The following is a 22,302-nucleotide window of genomic DNA, read 5'->3' as shown; positions in this document are numbered from 1 at the left end:
CTACTTTATCAGGTTAAATAGCTGCCATACATTTCTGCTGTAAAAATGGAGAGTGAGCTATATCAAGGGGCAGAATTTACAGTGTATTTAATGGGTTTACAAATTAGCTGTCCCGTCCACCTAGCAGCTGGACAGCTTCATTAGAAGAGCTACAGAAGAGTGTGTGTGATGGGCTGACTGGCCAAGGGCAGGGAGAGACTGATGCTCTTCTGCTTGGAGAGTGCTCAGGAAAAGGAGAGAAGTGGCATGGACTAAAATGGAGAGCAAAGTAGATAAATCCATGTGGTCTTGGAGAGTAGGAATGTCAGTATTGCAGGACATGTCTATATCCTGATCTGAGTAGAGCAGGATCCTCAAAGCATCAAACATGTACTTAGTGCTTATCAGGAACAGGAGCTGTGCTGGAGTCTCAGCTGCCTGTAGCAGCTGCCCCTCTAAGCCTGTTTTTGCTCTCTTCTACAGACCCAAGAGCACACTGAGCTACACAGCAGACTGAACAGCTGCTGAGATCCCTGTGCAACTGGCTTTGGGCTCTCCAACCTTTCCCATCATTAGCCACAGGGGATAATTTATCTGATAGAGTTTATGCTGACACTGCTTTTCTTCTTTGTTTCCACAGCACACGTTTTGTAGAAGATGTGCCTTAACATCTGGTGAGTACAGAACTGTTCTTGTGTGATGTAGCCTAAACGCTGTCATTTTCTGGTTTGTTTGCTTTCACTTAAAAGAAACCTGCTCATTTAGAATGATATCTGAAGGGCTTTAAACAAGCTGTCAGTCCCTGGCTACCACTGCAGCAGTGAGGGACTGGGACTCGGGTGGCTGAGCTGCCCTAAGCTTTGGTGGTATGCAGTGTAGCATGGGCACTGGAGAGCTGGGCCCAGCTTTTGGGCACAGGATGTTCTCAAATCCAGGAATAGGCAGTGGATAATCCCAGGATAATACGTGTCTTGCCCAGAGTTGACCCACTGATTTCAGAATGAAAGCTTTCTGTGGCTACCCATCCAGGGAACAAGGGGGCTGTGTTTGGCAAGAAATCACCAAGCCCTCCTCCCCCAACCCATTAGTGCCAGCTCTCTGTCTGCATATCCCTTCAGTGCCAGCTCCGCCTGCAGAGCAGAGCTGCTGGAGCTCACCCCACTCTCCCAGCAGCCTGCTGGAGCCCCAGCTTCTGGCTGACAGCCTGGCCTGACCACCTCCCTCTTGGTTTGGTCTCTGCACTCCAAAAATTACTTCCCTTGGCATGAGCCTGTGTCCCTCTTGTTTCAGCACAAAGCCATTTGTATTACCAGAACAGCAAGCCCTGAGGAAGCTCCCTGAGGAGCCCAGCAAACAGTAGCTCTTTCTGCCTTAAGATGTTCATCTTCTGCATGTCAGCGAGTCACCCTGCTTTGCATACCAATTTCTCTGTCACTGTGTCTATCCCAACCAACACTTCTGCAACCAAAGGCTTTGCAATTGTAGCCCTGGATTGTTCCTGTCCCCTCAGCTTGTGTTGGGGTGGGAGATGGGATTATGTGTGCGCGATCAGCAGATGTGTGGGCACTTTCCATGTATACTTCTGCAATTCAGCATACACAAGGTTGCTTCAAGGAGAGTGGCATTCCTTCACTGATGATTATCTTGAATTGCCTTGAATTAACACAAAATAGAACTTTTCCAAGGCAAATCAGAGCTGGCAGTTTGCAGACCATGTGTGAGTATTCATGGCTCATGCCACTGTCACCGATTTGGGAGCTGGCCGTCTTGGATAGGGAAGGGTAAAGAATAAAATCTCACACACAGAGACTCTTTGAAGTTCTCCCGCAGCGTCTCAGCCCTCACTGACTCTTTTTCTTCCCCACCTGCAGAGAAGTGCCCTGTGGACAACGCCAAGCTGACTGTGGTGGTGAACAACATTGCGGTGGCTGAGCAGATCGGGGAGCTCTTCATTCACTGCAAGTATGGCTGCCGGCCTGCAGCCAGCAGTAAGCCTGCTGCCTTTGAGGTGGACCCCCGTGGATGCCCGTTTACAATTAAACTGAGTGTCAGGAAGTAAGTGGTTTGTCACCAGCACACAGCCTCCCCAGGCAGGGCCCCCACCACCAGCAATTGCTGAGATACCCTTGGGACAGCACAGCTCCCACCTGCAGCGTTCTTCTGGTTGTGCAAAGATGTGGAAACAGGCAGAAGGACTTGGGGACGGTTCTTTTCACTATGTCTCAATCTGAGCATGGGGACAGATGGTCAGGTCTTGGGGAAAAGGTGCTGTTCTGTGTTCGTGGCTTACCTGGCAATCAGAATCAGGACAGGCAGTGTGAAAGCAGCCACCTCACTTCTGGGGTGGAACATTGTGACTGTGGTCAAGGAGGGACTCAGGGATTCTTTTTGTAAAAGGAGTCATCCTGGTTGTATCCTGGGAATGTGCTTTCTGAAATTCATTTCTCTCCTTATCCTGTATCTATTCACTTTCCTGCTGTCACCTGGCTGTTGCCTGCTGCTAATAGCTAGCTGAAGGCTCAACTGATGAGCTGCAAAATTTAATGTTCCCTGCATAAATGTGACCTATTGCTCCCAACTTGCTGACCAAATAAAAGTTTAAAGCTGTAATTATGGCATTAGAATGGCAGGCTTTTTTATCACAGGCCTGCTTAGCTCCTTTCCTGATGATCTGTGTGATTTCCGTTAATTTTTTGCTTGTCACTGATTTTTCCTTCCTTTTGCTTTTCTCCATGGGCAGAGATCATGAAAGCAGCTGTGATTACAGGCCAGTTCGTTGCCCCAATAACCCCAGCTGCCCACCTCTCCTGAAAATGAACCTGGAGGCACATCTGAAAGAGTGCGAACACATCAAGTGTCCCCATTCCAAGTATGGGTAAGGAGCTGGTGCTTTTTAGTGGGAGGGATGCACTGAGCTCGTTTCCAAGCTGCTTTTTGGCTGTTGCAGCCCTGTGGTAGCCCCATGGGCTGTGAACAGCTCTACCATTGCAGTGCCTTAGACTGCAATTAGGCTGGCAGAGCTTCCAGAAGGCAGCCCCCAGGCCTCTTGTTGAGAACAGGCAGCTCATGCCACCCAACTGTAAGCTCTGCTGGCAGCTGGGATGAGGTGTGTGAGCAGCAGAATGAGCTGGAGGACAGAGCAAGTACCGTGGCAGTGTCTTGCAAGCCAGCCTTTCTCCCAGGGCTTGGGGACCGCTCAGAAGGCTGACTGCCACATGAGCAGAGGTGTGGCCTGGGCTAAGAGTTCTCTGCAGGCTGCACAGCTAAACTTTCTGTTGTGGTAATGATGTCTTGGCAGAAGCTGAGAAAGGAACTCCTGACAAAGCAGTCTTTACTCCTTGCCATGCTGCAGCCAGCACCACCTGAAGTCAGCAGCAGTTTTTTCCACTGGTTTTGATGGCTCTTAGATTGGGCTTCTGGTGAGCACTAGTGGACACCACATCGTGTCTCTTGCCTAAGATCTGCTGCTTCTTGCATCTACCTCGGTAGACAGACAGGCAAACCACTTTGGGGCCAGTACCCTGGCCAGAAGAATGGGAGCTACTTGGTCTCTGTAACCCAGCATGATGGTGAACTGCAGTACCAGTGCTCTTTGTAGGGGACAAATAGCTGGGGGCTCACAAAAGCCTGGAGCCAACTGAGCAAGTAGGTTTCCCAGAGTGTGACCTGCTCCAAACCGGTGTCTGCCTTCCCCTTGTAGGTGTACATTCATAGGAAATCAAGACACCTATGAGACCCATTTGGAGATGTGCAAGTTTGAGGGTCTGAAAGAGTTTCTGCAGCAGACAGATGATCGCTTCCATGAGATGCAGGTGGCAATGGCCCAGAAGGACCAGGAAATTGCCTTCCTGCGCTCCATGCTGGGGAAGCTCTCGGAGAAGATTGACCAGCTGGAGAAGAATCTGGAACTCAAGTTTGGTGAGTCTGCACCAGATGAGCTGTCTGCTTGGAGCTGTAGGGACAGGGCAGCACTGGTAGGATGCTATGTTATAGGATTCATTCTGTTTTTAAAACAGGAGGAACAAAGAGGGGTCCTATTGACTTCTGTGCTGCCTGTAATCATGGGGCCTCCAGTTGCTGCTCTTATGGCAAATCCTAGGAATGTCTGCAGACAGCTACCACCTTTCTTTTGTGGCTTCTTTCTGTGTAGTCCATTGGCACACATCCCCATAAAGATCAGTAGAATAGCCAAAAATACTGGAGTGCCATGCCCAGCCCTTTCCAAAAGTTAGATGTCAGTGTGTGTCCTCTGCTCCATTCTCCTGGGTGCTGTGTGGGCCTCGGCAGTAACCATGATCTTGTCACTCCCTTATAGATGTGCTGGATGAGAACCAGAGCAAGCTGAGCGAGGACCTGATGGAGTTCCGCAGGGATGCCTCCATGCTGAATGTGAGGACGGGGCCTTGGGGCTGGGCAGGGTTGCACTCAGTCAGATCCTGCCTCTGCTGTTCCTTGGGCTTTTCCTATGGTGGGGGGAGTCTTTGGGGTTCCCTCCAGCTTGCTGACTCTGCACACCCCACCTTTGGGTTGTTTTTACAGCAACTGGTGTGTGGGTGAAGATTTCCTCTAGGCTGAATTACAGGCAGCTCAGTGGGTGTATTTAGGTACTGCATCTAGGTTGCTCCTTTAATTGTTTCTCCTGCCTTTTCTTAGCCTGTTGCTGCTCTTGGAAGGTGTAACCAGAGTAAAGGACACCTGCTGCACAGAGAGCACTCTGCTCCAAAGCCTGAAAGCAGCTGTACTTTTCATACTGGCCAGGGACAACATGTCCTCCTTGCCTTCAGAGAAAGCAGGCAAATAAGCAAATCCCTGCTAACAAGCTGGGAGTGAGAGATGTCTCATGATTTTGGATCTTATTCAGGCACTGATGTTGGACAGACATTCTTTCTTACCTCAGGCAGACTGCATCCCACTGGCTGTACTGATTAGGAGGAGCTTGCTCTGGTTTACCTAAGCCTACTGATGAACTGAATCCCCATGGGTACAGTAGTAAGTGGGCTGTGGAGGAGACTGCAGAGAGATCTTCCAGTTCTTCTCCAACAGTGTGGGCTTCAAAAGCCAAGCTGAGCAAGCAGCCCTCATAACTGATTTGATTATAGTTAGCAATCTGGTGAATGGCAGAGCAAGGACAGTATATTCTGAAAGGTGTTGTTGTGCCTGCATGAATACTGAAGAGTTTAGTGCAGGACTGAGGCGCTGTCAGAACCCTGTGGTCCCTGGAGGAAGGTGACAGAGGGATGTAGACATACAGTCCTAGGGCAGGACATCTCTGATTGGAAAATGAGTCAGCTGCTGGGGGACAGCCTGCACAGGGAGTCAAAATCTGTCCAAACATGAGAGCTGTTTTAGCAGTGGATGGGGACAGTGCCCAGAAGGGCAGGCTGGTCTTGATAGCTCTGCAGCTCAGGCAGTTTGTTCTGTTTTTCAGGATGAGCTCTCCCACATTAATGCTCGACTCAACATGGGCATCCTTGGATGTGAGTATACCTGTGTTTTTCATCTGCTTGAGCTGGTTTTGGGTGATGGCAGTGAGCTCTTTCAGGCTGAGTCACAGGCAGGCAGAGTACCAGTTTTCTCTGTTTGCAGCAGTGATTTGTGCACAGGACCACCACTGTTGCAGGAGACTGGTGGGACATGATTGCCAGAAGAGTTGGTTAATGGGTTGGCTAACTGACAGAGCTGCAGGTTTACTGGTTGCTGGGCTCAAGTGGGCTCTGCATCTCTGCCCTCCCTAGATCCAACCTGGGAGTTGCATAAGGGAAGAGAATACTGGGGCTCAAAGCAGTGATAAGGCAATGAGCTGTAAGGGCAGGAATGGGACCCTCCAGCCAGACTGCTGCAGCAGCTTGAAGCTCAAGGAAGGGGGAAGCTCTGTTCCCTCCACGGTCACTCAGAGTGCTGTGGCTGTTTTCCCATGCTTACCTTCCTTCTTCTTTCCATAGCCTATGACCCTCAGCAGATCTTCAAGTGCAAGGGGACCTTTGTGGGGCACCAGGGCCCCGTCTGGTGTCTATGTGTTTACTCCATAGGAGATTTGCTCTTCAGCGGCTCTTCAGACAAAACCATTAAGGTAAGAGCTTTGCTTCTTCCACTTTGCATTTCTGTATGTGCTCCAGGTGAGGCAGAAGCTTAGCTCCAGTTCAGCTGGGAGACTGAGGGGCATATTACTGCCCAATGTTCCTCCTGAAATCCTTAATGATTCTTTATGGTTATAGTTAGGCAAAATGTACTTCAGTTTTGCTGTAGGGAAGTGCTAAGTGATAGGGAAATCAAGATAAATCGTGTTTTCTTGTGAAGCCCTGATTAGAATCTCATTCCTGCTTTCTGTGGTTTTGCTTTATATGGTGTCTAAGGCATCTGAGCCCTGTTCAGCATCTGATTATATTTTCCCTTGTTATAAAATGTCACCTCAAAAAACAAACAAACAAACAAAAAACCCCACCATTTTCCCCTGATAAAATGAGACTTTTTTTCGTTTTATGGCATGTTTGTTTTTCTTTGCCCTGTTTTCAGTAGCACAAACTGACAGCAGTGCTCCAGTGCAACCTAAGCAGCAGTTTCCAGTGTCACTGTGGTGGCTGCTGGCTGAGCTGGGGAGCCACTTGGGGTCAGGTTGTTTCAGGGAGAGCAAAGCCACATGGAAGAGAATGTTTTTTTTTGTGTTTTACTGGAGGAGAACAGCTTTCTCCCCAGTGCTGGCTGCTCTGGGCAACTCAGAGCAGAGCTAAGCACGACATTCTCACATTTTCTGTGACAAGAGAGAGCTTAGTGGGGAAATGCTCTGTGGTGGCAGAGACTGAGGAGGCTGTGCTGTGTGGTTTGCCCCCAGGGACAGGGTGTGAATCGCTAAAACAGGAGCCAGAGAGCTGCTTCTGTGGTTCAGCAGTGTTGTTTTGGCCTGGGGCTGTGAAAGGCAGTGCTGGAGAGGGCTGGTGTGCGCTCCTCTTCAGTGTCTCTTGTTAACTTCAACCTGACCCTCTGCAGTAAATTTCCTCTCCTAGACAGGCTTATCTCTGCCTGGAAGACAGGAACACAGGTGCCCAGATGACAGCCTGTTTCCTCCTTTCCGTGCCTTTGTGGTCTGCCGACATCCTGCCCAGGCCCCCAGCTGCTGTATGTGCAGGCATGTGACCCTCTGCTGCCTTGTGTTTCCTGTTAGGTGTGGGATACCTGTACCACATACAAGTGCCAAAAGACCCTGGAAGGTCACGATGGAATTGTACTGGCTCTCTGTATCCAGGGGTGAGTGTTGAGGGACACCTGCCCTGCAGGACAGGGAGTGAGCACTGAGCCTCCTGAGTGCACCCTTATAATTCCCATCCCAAGTCCTGCATGTGCCAGGACTGTGCGTGCATTTGGAGCTGGGGGTGGTGGGAAGAGGAGCCCCATCAGTTCCCAAAGTCCTGGATCTCACCTTTAGATGGAACCCTTCATAAGTCTCACATCTTTTAAAAATGACAAACCACCTCCTGCTGCCGTCCTGGTTTCTTCCTTCCCTGCTCACCAGCATGATGCTGGGCTGCTGCTGGAAATGATAATCCAGCACAGCCTCCCACGCAGCCCCAGCCCTGCTCCTGAGGTCCCAGCTGCTCTGGGACTTGTCCCAGTGAAGCTGTAGGGCTGCAGCTCCTGGCCCAGCACACAGCCTGGGAACCAGCTGAGGCCATGCGCTGGCTGCTGTCCTCGCTGACCTTCTTTTGTTTTGTGGTGACATTACAGGAACAAGCTATACAGTGGCTCTGCTGACTGCACCATTATTGTGAGTACCTGGGACCCCTGCTGTGCTTGGGAGTGGAGACTTGGGATTAATAGGGCAGCAGGGACCTGCATCCTGGTTTCTGTAACGTTTTTCAGCTGTTGGTGATAGGATTGGTATCTTGTGTGCTTTATGCCAAGCCTTTAACCAAGGTTCCCAAGGGTTGGATTTGGGTGTTCCCTGCAGACTGGGCACATGCTGCTCATCGAGCCAGGCTGGTGGCTCACACCAGTGCCTGTATTTTTGCTTCACTCCAGAAGGAAAGAGGAAGGGCTTCAGCACCAGGGTCTGCTCCTGCCCCTCATAGGCTCTCCTCCTTTCCTTTGCAGGTCTGGGATATCCAAAATCTGCAGAAAGTGAACACGATCCGAGCGCATGACAATCCTGTTTGCACTTTGGTCTCCTCGCACAACATGCTGTTCAGTGGCTCCCTCAAAGCCATCAAGGTAGAGCTCTGGGGTAGCTCCTCTTGGTTCACTTGGGGACTGATGCTGCAGGCTGCCAGGTAGCAGTTTCCAAATAGAAATCAAGTGACATTTTGGTCTGTATCTTATTACTCTGTTCTCTGGAGCTACATAGAGCAGCCAGTAGTGTGCTGTGTGCCGGTTAGAGATTTTCTGAGACCTGACTAAAAAGACCCTTTTGTTCCTTTTAACTCTGTAAACCTGAGGCTTCAGGTGGAGGATGTTGGCAGTTCCCCAATGTGTGATTCCCTGGGCTCCTTACACACCTACTCAGATCATTGGGAATTGTGCCTTGTGCCCAGAATTGGCTGGGGATTCAACCTGCCTGTTTGAAACCGCCTCCAAAGGATCTTGAGTCAGTGTTCTTTTCCCAAAGCATGCAAAAAATCAGGGAACAGCTTTGCAAGTTGCCCTTTAAAGCCTTGGCTAGATTCCATTGGTTCTGCTTCCAGCTCCTGGTGAGGCGGCTTATGGGACCGTCCATCTGTAAGAGAGCACATGCTCTTTTCTTCATCTGGGCCTGGAGTGGTTTTGCAGAGCGCTTGGGGCTGGAAGTGACAGCACTAAGCAAAAACAGCACATGGGGCCTTCTGTTTTTCTCATCCCCAGCCACTTTCTGCCACGTGAGCTGAGTGGGTCAGCAGTGCTGTTTGGAGCTCCGTTGATCCCTGTGTTCAGAGGGCTTCAGCCAGCGTTTTCCAGGAGCTGTGGGAATAGACAGGCTGTGAGGAGAAGTGCAGCGCAGGATTTGGTTTAGGTTTTCCAAGCCTATAGCTCTGCTAAGGAAGGGTCTGTGCCAGCAATAATGCAGGCTCCATTCAAACTTTCCCAGCCCTTGGGAACATGCTTATTCAGCATAGTTATTGTATCTGCCGGCCAGCGGGTTCAGCTGATTCCCATGGGGCTGGAGAACCAGCACAAGATTCCACTTTGTGAACTTTTAGGGCCCTGTACTGACTCTCCTCTGTGTGTGTTTGTGCTGTCTTTAGGTCTGGGATATCGTGGGTACCGAGCTCAAACTGAAGAAAGAACTGACAGGTCTCAATCACTGGGTGCGAGCACTGGTGGCTTCTCAAAACTATCTGTACAGCGGATCGTACCAAACCATCAAGGTGAGACTCGTGGCAGTTGTAAGCCATAGGCTGTCCCTGATACGTATATGTATTCTGCAGCATGGGTTGGCTGAGCAGGGCAGAAGGCAGTGCTCAGAAGTGAGAACACTGCTGCAGCACTGCTGACATGCTAGCTTTTACTGATTGCATCTTCATAGGCACTAATTCAGGGCTCTGGCTGCTCCTTGTGAGTGCAGATGCTCGCTAAGATAAAAGCGGCCACGCAGCCGTGGCGCCTCACACTGCCTCTGCAGCTGCCGCAGCGTTATCTGTGCTGACAGTGCTGCTGATAAGAGGAGAAGGTCACTGTCTGGCTCTAGAGTTACCATAAATCTGTACGTGCTTTGCAAAGTGCCCTCATCTGTGTTGGCTCAGGCTTTGATGAATAGTTCACCTCTCAGCATCTGGATGACACGAGAGAATTTGAAGTTTCCCTCCCTTATTAATAAATCCCCATTAATTTGCCCGCATCGGTTTCTTGTGCTCCCAGGAGCAGATTTGTGCACGTGTGTGCAGTCACAAACACAAAGCGTGCAATCTCCGCCATTTTTTCAGCCTAGATATCCAAAGCTGGGCAGCTGAATAAGACAGCATGACTTTGCTCATTGGCACTGAACGTTCCCAGCTGGACAGATCAGTCTGTAACACGGAGCAGGGCTGGGTGTCTGGGGGATGGTTTTAAGAGAGCTCCCTCCTGGAGAATGGTGCCTTTGTGGGTCTCATCCTTCACTCTGGTGGCTCTTTCAGATTTGGGACATCCGAAACTTGGAGTGTGTGCATGTGCTGCAGACATCAGGAGGCAGCGTCTACTCCATTGCTGTTACAAACCACCACATCGTGTGTGGCACCTACGAGAACCTCATCCATGTAAGGGCTGCAGGATTCAATACGTATGTGTTGGGCTGGGAGAGAGGGGCAAGGATTTGGGAGCCTGGCTCTGCTGGTCCCTTCACAGTGCACCCAGAGCTTGGAGATGTGGATGAACATCTTGTAATAGGTTATGATGACCTGCTCTCCTTCCACAGGTTTGGGACATAGAGACCAAGGAACAAGTCCGCACACTGACTGGTCACGTGGGTACAGTTTATGCCCTTGCTGTCATCTCCACACCAGATCAAACCAAAGTCTTCAGTGCATCGTATGACCGGTCTCTCAGGGTACGTGTCCAGGGCTGTGCAGCTGGGTCTGTGCTCTTGGCACTGTTGTTGTGACACAGCATTAGAAGGGAGAGGATGAATGAGTAATCCTCTTCTGTCTCATGCCTTCTGTGTGCCCACAGGTGTGGAGCATGGACAACATGATCTGTACTCAGACGCTGCTGCGGCACCAGGGCAGTGTCACTGCCCTTGCAGTCTCCAGGGGCCGCCTCTTCTCTGGCGCTGTGGACAGCACTGTAAAGGTTGGTTTCCTTAGGCTTCTCCGTGATGCTTTGGTCTCTTCTTAGTGCTAGAACTTGGGTGTTAAATGAAGGAGGAGTTGGCTTTAAATAAACAAGGAGATGAGTTTCAGCGGGTGGGAGGTTGAGCTCCTGGCAGAGGTGCTGTGGGGGCTGAAAACCCAAAGAGAAACTCCATGAGATGACGAAGAGAAGCCAGTGGAGCTGCTCAGAACTGTCATGACCACGAGTTGCTGTTGTCTCCTCCAGGTCTGGACGTGCTAGCGAGAGCCGCCCTAGTTCTACACACTGAAAGACCAAAAATGCCTCCCTCCGTCGGCCTGCTGGGTGATGCCACCACTCCGAAGAACTGCTGCAGCTCCTCTGTGCACCGAGCACTGCCCGCTGCTGCCTGTCAGCTGCGGTTCTCCCCCTTGCAAGGACCCCGGCGGGCAGCTCTCAGGATAGATCTGGCCCACGGATGCTCCAGTTGTTCCCTCGGATCTGCCACATGGGAATGCAGAAGAGCTGCATGGTGCCCTCACCGCAGCGTGCCGGTCATATTGGCCAGCACCGGGACCCAGTGGTTTGGGTGGGCGCAGGTGGGGGCTGGGAGGTGGTCCCATGTAAATGGTAGAGCTGAGCATTAGGCCGTGCCCTGGGTTAGGTCCCCAAGCCCTTTCTGTCTCTAGTATTTAATTTTACTGCCAAGATGTCAGGCTGATCCATCTGGGAAGAGGTGTTTTCTTGAGTAGCCAGGTACGATTTTTACGCCACTGCTAGTTCTCAGATAACACAAGCCCATTGTTCACCACCCTGTAATAATGGTTTCCACATTAAAGAGAAAAAGCCTCTGTTGCATTTTTACTCACATTTTCTACTGTTTTTAAGATTGTAATATAGATTTGATTATTTCTTCATTGACAATAAAAGTGGAAAGAGTTGTTCCTGGCCGGCGTGAGTTTTTGCAGGACGGTGGGCAGTCAGGTGGGGAGCACCCACAGCCCCTCGCCCCAGGCTGGCACTGGCTCCCCCCAGGGCAGAGGCACAGGGGAGCTCTGGGCTGTGCCTCATATCCACCCAGCTCTGCACAATGAGGACTGGGAGCTCTGCGGCACCGCTGTGCCCCCACCAGCCCCGATGGCATCAGGACCCTCGCACCAGGAGACACCTCTCGGGTCACAAACAGGGGTGGCAGCCCGGCAGGGTTTTATTTTTTTTTTTTTTTTATTATTTTTCTTTAAATATTTGTTGCCAGACTTTGTATAGGAGCAAACTTCTTCACAGCACCACGAGCCATCTACTATTCAGAATAGGAAGAATAAGACGAGTAGAGGTGAAATCTAAGCACAGAAGAGCAGGGAAAGCACCAAGATGCATAGCTTGACAGATGGGATACGATACAGAGTCCATAACTTAATCATAAAAAATATATATATGTATATATCCATCATGTAGAACTTTATGGATTTTTTTTTTTGGTAGATACATATTTTTTTTTTCCTTTCAACAGATATTTTCAGGCGGGTGATTTTTTTTTTTTTTCTTTTTTTTTTTTTTTTTCTTTTTTTTGTTATTTTTAAAGTCTTTTTTTTTTTTTTTTTTTTTTTTTTTTTTTTTTGCGTGTGTGTGTGTTGTGATTTTTTTTTTATTATTTTTTTTAATTTTTTTTTTTTTTTTGTAAAGAAATTTCAAAGTTGTGCCAAACACATCTGGATCAGCGACCACAATGGGAAGGAGGGAGGAGGGGAGGGCGAGCCCAGCCTGCGCGGCTCGGGGAAAAGAGAGGTACAGCAACACTTTGTTGGGAACCACAAGCAAAAAACAAAAAGATGCATTCATCAGAACTCAAGCGACTGAACCAGACTCCTGTTTATACATGAATGTACAGCCGTGCGCCGGGACGCACGCACACACCGCGTGCACACACACACACACACACAGGAATGCCAAAAAAAGTCAAATGAAAACCTGAAGACACTCCGGAAAGAAACGAAACACCTCCAGTAGAAGAGTTAACAAAAACCTCCATAAAACAAGGCACATCCTTTGAGTTCTTAACTGTGTAAAAAGAAAGACGGTACACTGAAACCCAACGGAAAACCCGAACAGAACGGCTTGCACGTACCTTCCACCCAGATAAAGGTAAATATTGTGCTACTCGGAGAATGAGTTTGCCACAAGACACACAGCTTAGTATAATCTAATAGTTTTTCTCAAGCTAAAATCCAGTTCTCTCTTGATTTTTTTTTTGTTTGTTTAAACTGCTTTATATATAATTGCTAATATTTTTTTTTAAATCTTTTAAATATATATTTGTTAAAGTTTATTCTTTTTTTTTTTATTATTATTATTATTATTTGGGAGATGGGGGAAATACTGCTTTATATCTCTCAGTCGTTTTTCCCCTCCAATAAATTAATACTTCGTTATAGCTTATGACGTCCTCTCCCCTGGCGGCGAGGGGCTGGGCAGGGGCACAACCTGCTGCTCCCCACCTGCCCCAAGCAGGAGCTCATCCATTTGCAACGGTACCGACAAAAAGCCCCTCTCCCACCCCGACGTGAAGAGCCCACAGCAGCAGCGCGGGGCTGGAGAGCAGCGGGTGCAGGGATCCGGGTGCTGTACCCAGCACCGTGCCCACCCCAATGCTCGCGAACTACAAAGGAAAAAAAGTGACAAAAAGAGAAAATGAAAAGAAAAATTAAAGAAACCTAAGTGCATCGCCCATCCGGACTCGCCACCAGAACAAGAGGGCACGGGTGGATGAATGCCAGCAGTGCCGCACCGGGGTTGTGCTACATTCGGGGACCGGGGCCGGCAGGGCAACCACGGGGCCACCGCGGGTAGGGAGAGAAAACCCCAAACCCGGATCTGGTGCGAGCAGGGCGCTTCAGGCCGGGTGGTGTTGCTTTGCTTCTTCTATTGTATTTTTTTGCTTCTGCAGAAGGGAGTCCTGCCGGAGCCGTGGCGGGCGGGCGCCGAGTCCGTGAGCACAATCCTGAGGTATCTTCTTCTTTGTGCAAACCCCGAGGGATGGGAGGTCCAGGAGGGGACGGCTGTACAAAGGGGATGGTGGGGCCGGGAGGTCGCGGATCATTGTGCCCTTGTGCCCACGTAAGCCCTGAGGTTCGCGGGGCCGTCGCGCCCCTCACTCCAGCATGGCATCCAGCTGGTCGGCCAGGTCATCAAACATGCTGCCGATGTCATCCAGGATGCTGCCTGTGCTCTTTGCCTCTGCAGTGGAGCTAGGAGAGTGGTGGGCACTGGGTCAGTGCATGCACTGGGACCACGTGGCTACCTCTGCCCTGTGCTATGGCCTTAACCCACTGTAGTCAGCATCCCCAGTGCCACCACAGCCCCTGTGCCCTCCTATGCCCCAGTGCCCTGTCCCCATTGTCACCACCAACGCCAGTCCGTGGTACTCATCCTCCCAAACCACCATCCCCACGCAGCCCAGAGCGCAGCCCCCAGCCCTCGCACAGCTCCCTGCCATGCACCGCATCCTCGCAGCCCTTACTCTGCTGCCTGGCTGTCCTCCTGCTTGATCTTCTCCTCCACAGCCTGTAGCGCAGCAGCCAGGGATGCGCTGGTCTCCTCCAGCTTTTGCTGCACCAGCTCAGGGCTGGCACTGTCAACAGAGGGTCCGGCGATAGCGGAACGCGGTGGTTTCACTGGCACCTGCTGGGGCTGAGCGCCGGGTGAGAGGGGCTTGGCAGGGCTGGAGCAGAGTGAGGGCGGTGTGCTGGAGGGCTTGGCAGTAGCGCCCAGCTGCCGGGCGGGGGACGGAGTTGGCGTGGAGCCCGCGCTCACCGACTGGATGGCGGCATGGGGCTTGGGGGGCTTGGGGGCTGTGGGGGGTGGTGTGGGCTTGGGGGATACCGGGGGTGGTGTGCCGTGGACCCGCTTCACCTCTGTGGAGAGAAGGGAGAGGGAATGGGGTAGGATGGCTGCAGTGACGGTGCAGTGCCCCGAGGGGCTCCCCCACAGCCAACCATCCCCAATGCTCACGAACACCTACCTGGGCTGCCTGGGCTTGGGATGGGCATCTTTTTGGGGATGGGCACTGGTGGCCCAGGGACTTTCTGCGCTGGCTGCGTTAGCACAGGCTTGGGGGACACCGGTGGCTTGAAGGGTTTCTTGGGCTCGGCAGGCGGTGGGGTGAAGTCAGGGCCGTCGGGGCGGGTGGCAGGCGGTGGGGTTGGGGGAGTCTCAGCTCCACTCAGCTCTGAAGCTGGCCGCCGCTTGACAGTGCCGGTGCCGTTCTGGTAGACGACAAGAGGGGCTTGCTCCAGCGCTGGTTCCTTGTCCTTGGCCTTGGGCCGGCGCTTGACAGTGTCAGACTCGGTGAGGATGAAGCGGATGCTGTCCTGCTGGCTCTGCCGGGCACGGATGCGCCTCTTAAGTGTGGCACTGGCCTCCACCTTGGCCAGGTCTCCATGGCGGTGCGCTGGGGACAGCCCTTCTCCTGCCTCCACCCGGGCTGGTCCCAGGGCACGTGGTCGCTGCTTGATGGTGAGGTTGCCCTCCTCAGCAAAGGGGATTGTGTCTGGAGAGCCACCACGCTCAGCCCGCAGACGCTCGCTGGGGCCATCAGCGCCTGTCTCGGAGCGCACACTGTCGGCATGCTCGCGGCGTGCGGCCGCCACCAGCCCGGTGACAGGACCGCTGATGGTCCGGCGCCGGTTCACAACCTCCCCATCCAGCCCAATGGCCTCCTTGTGCTTGACGGTAGCCAGGACGGTGGCCACACGGGCACGCTCAGGGCTTCCTGGGGGAGCTCCTGGCTGCAGATAGTATCCATCGGGCCCCTTCCCAGGCACACCAGCCCCAGGTGGTTTCTGCAGGGCCAGCGCCCGCGCCCCACCACCAATGGAGGACATCTCCAGCATGGCTGCAATGCTGCGCACGCTGCCGGCGCTGCCCGTGTCCACGCTGCCACCCAGATCGCTGGCACGCCGCTGCTCCTGACGACTCTCCCCCTCGGTGCCAGGGGTTCCAGCGGCCACCTCACCTTCACCATCCTTGGGGAAGTCCTCGGCCATGCCAGCACTGGATATAGCAGAGCTGGAGCGCTTGGGGGGTGGTGGCGGGGGCCCCTTCTTCTTGGGGCGGATGGCGAAGGACTGGCTGCGGTTGACATTCTTGTCACCACCGGCAGGTGCCCGCACTGAGTGGCTGCGCCCCACGCGCCGCTGCACGGTAGCATAAGGCCCCGCGTCAGGCACCAGCAGCTCGTCCCGCTCCTGCTCGCTGTCGGAGGTGGCGTAGCGGTTCAGGCTGTGTGCCCGTTTCTTCGGCCTCCCCGGCTCCTCCTCACCCTCACCTGCTGGTGGCAGGCACAGCACTGGCACTGAGACAGGCAGGACCGGCACCCCTGGGGGGGCCCCCTCACCATCGGTGGGCTGTGGAAGGACGTAGGCAAAGCCACGGTGCGTGGGAGACTGGGGCAGGGAGCGGGGTGATGCGGGGCGCTCACCCGGTGGCAGCAGCTGTGGAGTGGGCTTCACCTTGGCAGTGGCGTGGGGTGCTGATGGGCCCTGTGGGGAGGGTGGACGTGGCTTGCCAGGGGTCTGTGGTGGTGTCAGGTGCCCGGCGGTAGGCGGGAAGGCCTGCCGGGGTTTGCCGGGCACCGGCGGAACACTGGCACGCTTGACAGAGTGGCCGTGCCGTGGCTGGCGGAGCTCCTTGGTTGGCGGCACGGGGGGACCCTCGGGGGCCCCCTCTGCCAGGTACTCCTGGCTCTTGGAGATGGCGGTGCTGGCAGGGGCACGGGGGCCATCACCCAGCAGCTCCTGTGAGCTGCTCATCTGCCTGGCGCGGCCGCCCAGCGCTGGTGGTGATCGGTAGCCAGGGGCTGCAGGGTTGGCTGGTTTCTCGGGCGTCTCCTCAGGGCCTTCACCTGTCATGGCCACCTGCAGCTCACTGCTCAGCTCGCTGTCCTGGAACGTTGTCATCTTGGGTGACTGGCACTCGGGTGGCTCAGGTGGTGGGGACTCAATGGCCAGCACCTCTGGGCATGCCGCTGCCTTCCTCTTCAGTGTGCCTGGCTCATACTTGCCCAGCTCAGCCCGCTGCAGCTCTGCCAGCTTCTTCACTGCGAGCATCAGCTTCTTCTGGTGGCCTGGGGATGGCACAAAGCATCAGTGTCAGCCAAGGAACCATGGGCCACCACAGTGCTGTGTCATGAGACCTTACCCAGCTTGGTGATGCCGATCTCCTGCAGGTCCTCCCAGGTGATGTCAGTGATGAAGTCGATGTTCTCGTAGCCGTTCTCCACCAGCACCTTGTAGTACTGGGACAGGCCAATCATGGAGAGCCACAGCGCCAGGTTGGCCTGGGGGCGTGGGACACTGCTCAGCACCAGGTGTGCACATGCAGTGATAGTGCCACATGTGTCCCTGTGCTCACCGGGGAGGGCCTAGGGAACTCCTGCACCTCTGTGCTCCAAGGACCCCTTACTATGGTCCAGCTGATGGGACAACATCAAGGCGCAGACAGCATCACATCCATGTGGTGACAGCTGTCATTGGCCCGATGCCAATGCCAGGGACTTCAGCAGGGGATGTGCAGCTTCAGAACCATGGGATATGGGCTTCATCTGGGAGCAGTGAGCCAATTCCCACTGCCACTCCCCCTGTGACAGCCCTCCCTGGATGGAACCTGCTGCAGGGCTCCCAGCACCGCTCTGGATGTGGCACTGTGGCACCATGTCACCCGGCCCTGCGCAGCCCTTACCGGCTTGTACTCAGGCAGCCACTCGGGGATGTTGAGGTTATTGATCTCAGAGGCAATCTTCTTCCTGTGCCCTGGCTTGGTGACACCAATGGCCGTGAGGTCCTGAGGGAGAGAGGAGAATCAGGATCACTCTCCACAAGCAGGTGGCAGTCCCAGGACTGCCCTCATGGCCTCACCTCTGGCGTCATCCGGCTGATGGTGGTGATGTCGTAGCCGGCGTTGATGAAGTTGGGTGCATAGAGCTGCAGCTGGAACTTACACAGCCACTGGTACACAGCTTCTGAGCTCTAGAATGAGAAGAGTGGCGTAGCTCGGGGCAGCCTTGGCACAGGGCTCTGTTGCTCTGTTCTTGTCACAGCCCCATGGGCTGTCCAGCTGCATGCTGGCCTCAGATCAGTCAGCACTGCAGAAAGGCCATGTAGCCCCTTGGCTTAGGCATCCCATGGGCACGGCATCATGGCCAGCACCAGAACCAGCACTCAGCCACGCCAGCACAGGTGGCTGTGGCACAGCTCTGCCTGCAGCTGTTGGTGAGGGGGTGGCTGTGCCTATGCCCCCCATCACTGAACTCCGCAGGGTACCCAGTGCACTCAGTGCTCCCCACTCACCTTCCCCTCTGATGGTGGCTCCATCTTCTTCAGCTGCTGCTCGGCAGGTGGCTGGGGTGCATAGGGGGAGCTGGCCACACTCTGCGACCGCGACGAGCCTGCTGGGGGGGCAGCAGTCAGTGGGGAATGGGGCCACGGGTCTGCTGGGCCTCATGGTTCTAGGATCTTGGTCAGGCCCTCCTCAGTGCATCCCTAAGCTGCAGCCCCCAGACTCTGGCTGTGTAAGGCAGGGAGCAGAACCACTGCCAGGGGCAACAAGGCTAGGATAGGCAGAGGAGAGCAACATCCAGCCCCATGCAGCAGGGCGCCCTTACCTGGGCTGTGCTCCCTGGGACAGTACCATCCCTGTGCAGATGGTGCCCAATAAGGCCAGCAGGCTATCCCCAGGCTTACAGAGGAGGCTGTGCTGGCACAGAGCTCTGCAGAGTACCCAGGTCTCCCTGGCCCCCATGTCATTGTGAGCACAGCTCCCACAGACCGTGGCATCATTGGGGCATTAAGAGGATGGCGCTCACCTGGGGTAGCCAAGTGGAGGCTGAGGGCCAGAGTGTTTTGATGGACCCAGCAGGAGGCAGACCCCTCCCCAGAGCTGCTTTCCTCGTCTGCCCACGTGCCCCAGGCAGCAGCCTGAGGTCCTGCTGCCCAGAGCCATCTGTGCCCACTCCTCCAGCCATGCCACTGGCACAGGGCTGGGCTCAGCCTCACTGCAGCCAGGAGACCCAGCACACTGCCACTAGCTGCCCTGTACCCCTGCACCTCAGCACAGGCATCCAGACACCCCTTGTCTTCAGGATGGTGGCCTTCAGCAGCCATCAGGTTGCACAGAAATTTCAACCTCATGTTTCTAATCCAGATCAACAAGAGCATCTCCTTCCCCCTGCTGGTAAGTGCATCCTCCTTGTATGCAATTGCACGCTGCGGGAGCATTTTCCTCTGTGTGTGTGTGTGTGTGTGTGTGTGCGCGCGCGCGCGCACGCCTGCATGCATCCCTCTGGCACCTGCCTGCATCCTCCTTGTGTGTGTGTGTGTTTGTGCACACTGCTCCCCCAATTCGTGTGCATCCCCCAGGCGCACGCATCTCCCCCCTGTCTGCATCTCACTCGCGTGGGCACCTCCTCACACGTGCCTCCCTCTGCCATGTGCCTCCCCACCACATCCATCTCCCACTCATGTGGGCACCTTCCACATCTGTGCACTCCCTCCCCAATACCTGCACTCCCCCAGCGTGCACACCACCCCAATCAACGCCTGCATCCCCCTATGGATGCACCTCCCCCTTGCAGCCTGGGCACCCCCCCGGCACGAACACCCGGCACGCGAGCATCGTCCTCCTGCGTCCCCCACGTGCCTCCCCCGCGGCGTGGGCACCCCCGGCCCGGCTGCCCCCTGCCGAGCCCCTGGGCGGCGAGACAGCGGCAGAGGGGGGGCCGGGGAGGGGAAGGGGCCGGGGAGCGCTCTCGCCCCACCGCCCGCCCGCGCCCCCCCCTCCCGCCCCCTCCCCACGGTGCCCCCACTAACCGAGGCAGGAGAAGGCCTGGCAGCAGCCGAAAGGCGAGAGAGTCATTTTTTACCCACACGTTTTCTTCTTTTGCGCCGGGTGCCGCGGCAATAAAAAAAAAGACAAATCACTCAGCCCACGGCAAGCCCGCGGCGGGGCCAGGGCTCCTCCTGCTCCCAGCAGCCGGGCCGGCAGCACGCACCTGCGGGGATGTCCTGCGCCTTGGCCGGCCCATCGCCCACGGCAGCATCTTGCGCAGAAGCCTTCTGGGAAAGGACCGTTGCCAGCAGCTGAAAAACACCCCGAGAAGGGGGGAGAGCAGGCGGCAGTGAGGCGAGCGGGGAACCGGGGGGTGCGCGGCGGGCGCTGCGGTGCTGCAGGGAGGAGCGCGACGGATCTGGGTTGCGGAGGGGAAAACAGCGCTCGCAGCACATATGGTGCTCGCGGGTGGTGGGAGCCTGCGGCACCGCGGCACCCCGGCGCACGCCGGAGGGGGCTGCCAGCACGGCCCCCCCTGCACGGTGCAGCCGTGGTGGCCGTCGGCATGGGGGGCACGCACTGCGCTCAGTGCCCAGCCGGTCACAGCATCACATCTGTGGGGAGGTGGGCTCATGGGGCTCCCTGGGATGTGTTGGCACGGGAAGGGGCTGCTGTGCACGGAGTGCAGGGGGCAGCGAGCAGTGCATAGCGTGCAATGAATGGTGGGCAATGTACAGTGCGGAAAGCACAGCGTGCGGTGTGCTGTGTGCACTGTGCAGCGTGCGCTGTGCGGTGCAGAATGTGCATCACGCAGTGTAATGTGTGGCGTGCAGTGGGCACTGCGTGCCATGCAGAGCGCAGCGTGTGGGCAGCAGCGTGCACTGGGCAGCAGCGTGCAGCGAGCAGATGGCAGCGTGCAGCGCGTAGCTGCAGTGGGCCACGTGCAGATGGCGGCGTGCAGTGTGCGGTGCAGTGCGCAGTGCAGATGCATCCTCAGAGAGGCAGCAGAGATGCACAGCTCGGGCCTTGGCCAGATGCTGCACCGCTATTGGGGGCTGAGCTCAGCGAGCAGCCAGCATTGGGGGTGGAAGAGGGTGGCCGGATGGTGACAACCATGATCTGAATGCCAACAGGCAGTGACCAGCTTCCCCACGCCACACTGAATGCCAACAGGACCTTGCAGCACGAGGTGCAGTATTGATCTCAGCAGAGGCTCTGCTCAGGATGGGATCACAGCTGCCAAAGGAGCAAAGTCCCACCACGAGCCAGCACCGATGCCGGAGCCATGTGACACTGTGTGCCGGTGCACGGCCTTACCTTGACGCCCTCGGAGCCAGCATGCAGGGCGTGCGCCCCGCTGCCCGTGCTCTGCCCACTCCCGGAGCTGCGGGCTGAGGCCACGCTGCCCGTGCTACCCAGGCTGCTGCGATCGCCACCTGCACAGGAAGAGGAGATGCCATCAGGGATCCGCATCCAGGGGACACTGCGGTGCTGCGATGCGTGCTGCCCTGGGAACAGGAGGGAAATGCCCACTGTACCTGTGAAAGGTTTCCGCAGCACCCAGATCTCCTCGGTGGGTGCAGGTGCAGCCGATCCACCCTGCGATGGTGAAAGGTGGGATGGGCTCATGTCAGCCCCACGGGACCCTTGGTGGCAGAGCAGAGAGAGCAGTGTCAGGCAGGTGTGACCCAGCAGAAGGGGCTCACGGCAGTGTGGCGTGGGGAGAGGTGAGCCCTGGCCCTGGGCCCATCACCACCATATGCAGGGGAAAAAAAAACAGTCAAAGGTTTTGGGGGATGCCAACGCTGTACTTCGGTCCTGTCCTCCTCAAGCAGCCAGCATGGAGTGACCATGTGCACATGGCCAGAGCCACAGCCCCATCCTGCCAGGCACCAGTGAAGGACAGATCCACTGCAGGAGTTCGGAAACAGGGACTATGTTGTCCCTGTGCACAGCAGGATGGGAACATGACCCACTGCAGGAGACAGGAGGCAGCAGTGAGGACTCAGGCAGTCAGGACCACAGCCCCCACCCCATTGTCCCCAGCTGAGGCAGCACAGCTGTCCCCATGTTGCCACCTGCCCCCATGTGAGGGTGCTGCAGGACCAGACAGCAGAGTGCTGTGCTCCCCAGGGTGCCCTACAGCAGTAGGTGACACGGGGGTGACCCAGCTGCAGTGATGAGACCCAGCCCCATGCACTCCAACCCACCCCAGAAGTGCAGCTCCATCAATGTGCTCCTCCATCGCTCCCTCCAGCCCCACTGGATCTCGCTCACACTAGGCAGAGCTGGAGATGCCCAGCACGGAGCTCAACCCATACCAACCCCCTGCAGTGAGGTCAGGGTGTAAAACAGCATCGCGTGGTGATGAAGAGCAGCCCTGTGCTGGAGCTGTGCCCAAGCTGCACCCCTGTGCCACTGCAGATATTTTTATTCATGAGACCACTTGCCCAGCTCCCAGCCAGGCTGGAGCACAGGGCAGATGGTGCAAGGTGATAAATTCATGGTAGGAACGTGAGCAGGAAGCTGACAGCCACAGCGCTGTTAGGTTGAGATGTGCCCACTGTGTGTGCTGCGGCCATCTCACTGCAAGAGAAAATCTTCGGGAGCAGTGCTGCATCCCCATCCTCATCACACTGGGAAGCCACAGTCGTGGCCCAGTGCTCCTCCAAAACACCGCGTGCCTCACATTGTGCAAGCACCCCCAGCCCCAAACAGCTGGCAGAGGCCCCCGAGGGCATGGCACCGTGTGCCAGCACAGAGGCTACAACCATGAGAACCCTTGGCTCCATA

General features: G+C 55.3%; 2 protein-coding genes across 7 annotated transcripts in view; one reads left to right on the top strand and one right to left on the bottom strand.

Moving 5' to 3' along the window:
- Positions 1-11,633, top strand: part of TRAF7 (TNF receptor associated factor 7) — a 28,618-nt gene extending 16,985 nt beyond the window's left edge. For all 3 annotated transcript variants that reach the window (XM_048961924.1, XM_048961923.1, XM_048961922.1), the window contains 15 exons: positions 620-653; positions 1,851-2,034; positions 2,720-2,854; positions 3,680-3,897; positions 4,295-4,368; positions 5,408-5,456; positions 5,922-6,049; positions 7,139-7,221; positions 7,699-7,738; positions 8,065-8,181; positions 9,189-9,311; positions 10,059-10,178; positions 10,337-10,468; positions 10,591-10,710; positions 10,957-11,633. In XM_048961924.1, coding sequence (XP_048817881.1) covers positions 620-653; positions 1,851-2,034; positions 2,720-2,854; positions 3,680-3,897; positions 4,295-4,368; positions 5,408-5,456; positions 5,922-6,049; positions 7,139-7,221; positions 7,699-7,738; positions 8,065-8,181; positions 9,189-9,311; positions 10,059-10,178; positions 10,337-10,468; positions 10,591-10,710; positions 10,957-10,971 — 1,572 coding nt within the window. In that variant the 3' untranslated portion in view covers positions 10,972-11,633. The remainder of the gene's footprint in view (positions 1-619; positions 654-1,850; positions 2,035-2,719; positions 2,855-3,679; positions 3,898-4,294; positions 4,369-5,407; positions 5,457-5,921; positions 6,050-7,138; positions 7,222-7,698; positions 7,739-8,064; positions 8,182-9,188; positions 9,312-10,058; positions 10,179-10,336; positions 10,469-10,590; positions 10,711-10,956) is intronic.
- A 1,378-nt stretch (positions 11,634-13,011) lies between these two features.
- CASKIN1 (CASK interacting protein 1) overlaps positions 13,012-22,302 on the bottom strand; it is a 28,296-nt gene continuing 19,005 nt past the window's right edge. For 2 of the 4 annotated variants that reach the window (XM_048962090.1, XM_048962092.1), the window contains 10 exons: positions 21,048-21,155; positions 20,827-20,945; positions 19,733-19,820; positions 18,033-18,133; positions 17,601-17,711; positions 17,425-17,526; positions 16,885-17,023; positions 14,708-16,810; positions 14,207-14,600; positions 13,012-13,934 (listed from right to left, as the gene is read on the bottom strand). In XM_048962090.1, the coding sequence (XP_048818047.1) occupies positions 13,838-13,934; positions 14,207-14,600; positions 14,708-16,810; positions 16,885-17,023; positions 17,425-17,526; positions 17,601-17,711; positions 18,033-18,133; positions 19,733-19,820; positions 20,827-20,945; positions 21,048-21,155 (3,362 nt within the window). In that variant the 3' untranslated portion in view covers positions 13,012-13,837. The remainder of the gene's footprint in view (positions 13,935-14,206; positions 14,601-14,707; positions 16,811-16,884; positions 17,024-17,424; positions 17,527-17,600; positions 17,712-18,032; positions 18,134-19,732; positions 19,821-20,826; positions 20,946-21,047; positions 21,156-22,302) is intronic. The other 2 variants (XM_048962091.1, XM_048962093.1) reach the window with 1 other exon arrangement.

The sequence above is a fragment of the Lagopus muta genome, chromosome 15, assembly GCF_023343835.1.
Source record: "Lagopus muta isolate bLagMut1 chromosome 15, bLagMut1 primary, whole genome shotgun sequence".
In the NCBI taxonomy this organism is placed as follows: domain Eukaryota; kingdom Metazoa; phylum Chordata; class Aves; order Galliformes; family Phasianidae; genus Lagopus; species Lagopus muta.
The sequence above is the reverse complement of the archived record's forward strand: the minus strand, read 5'-3'. Positions and strand labels throughout refer to the sequence as shown.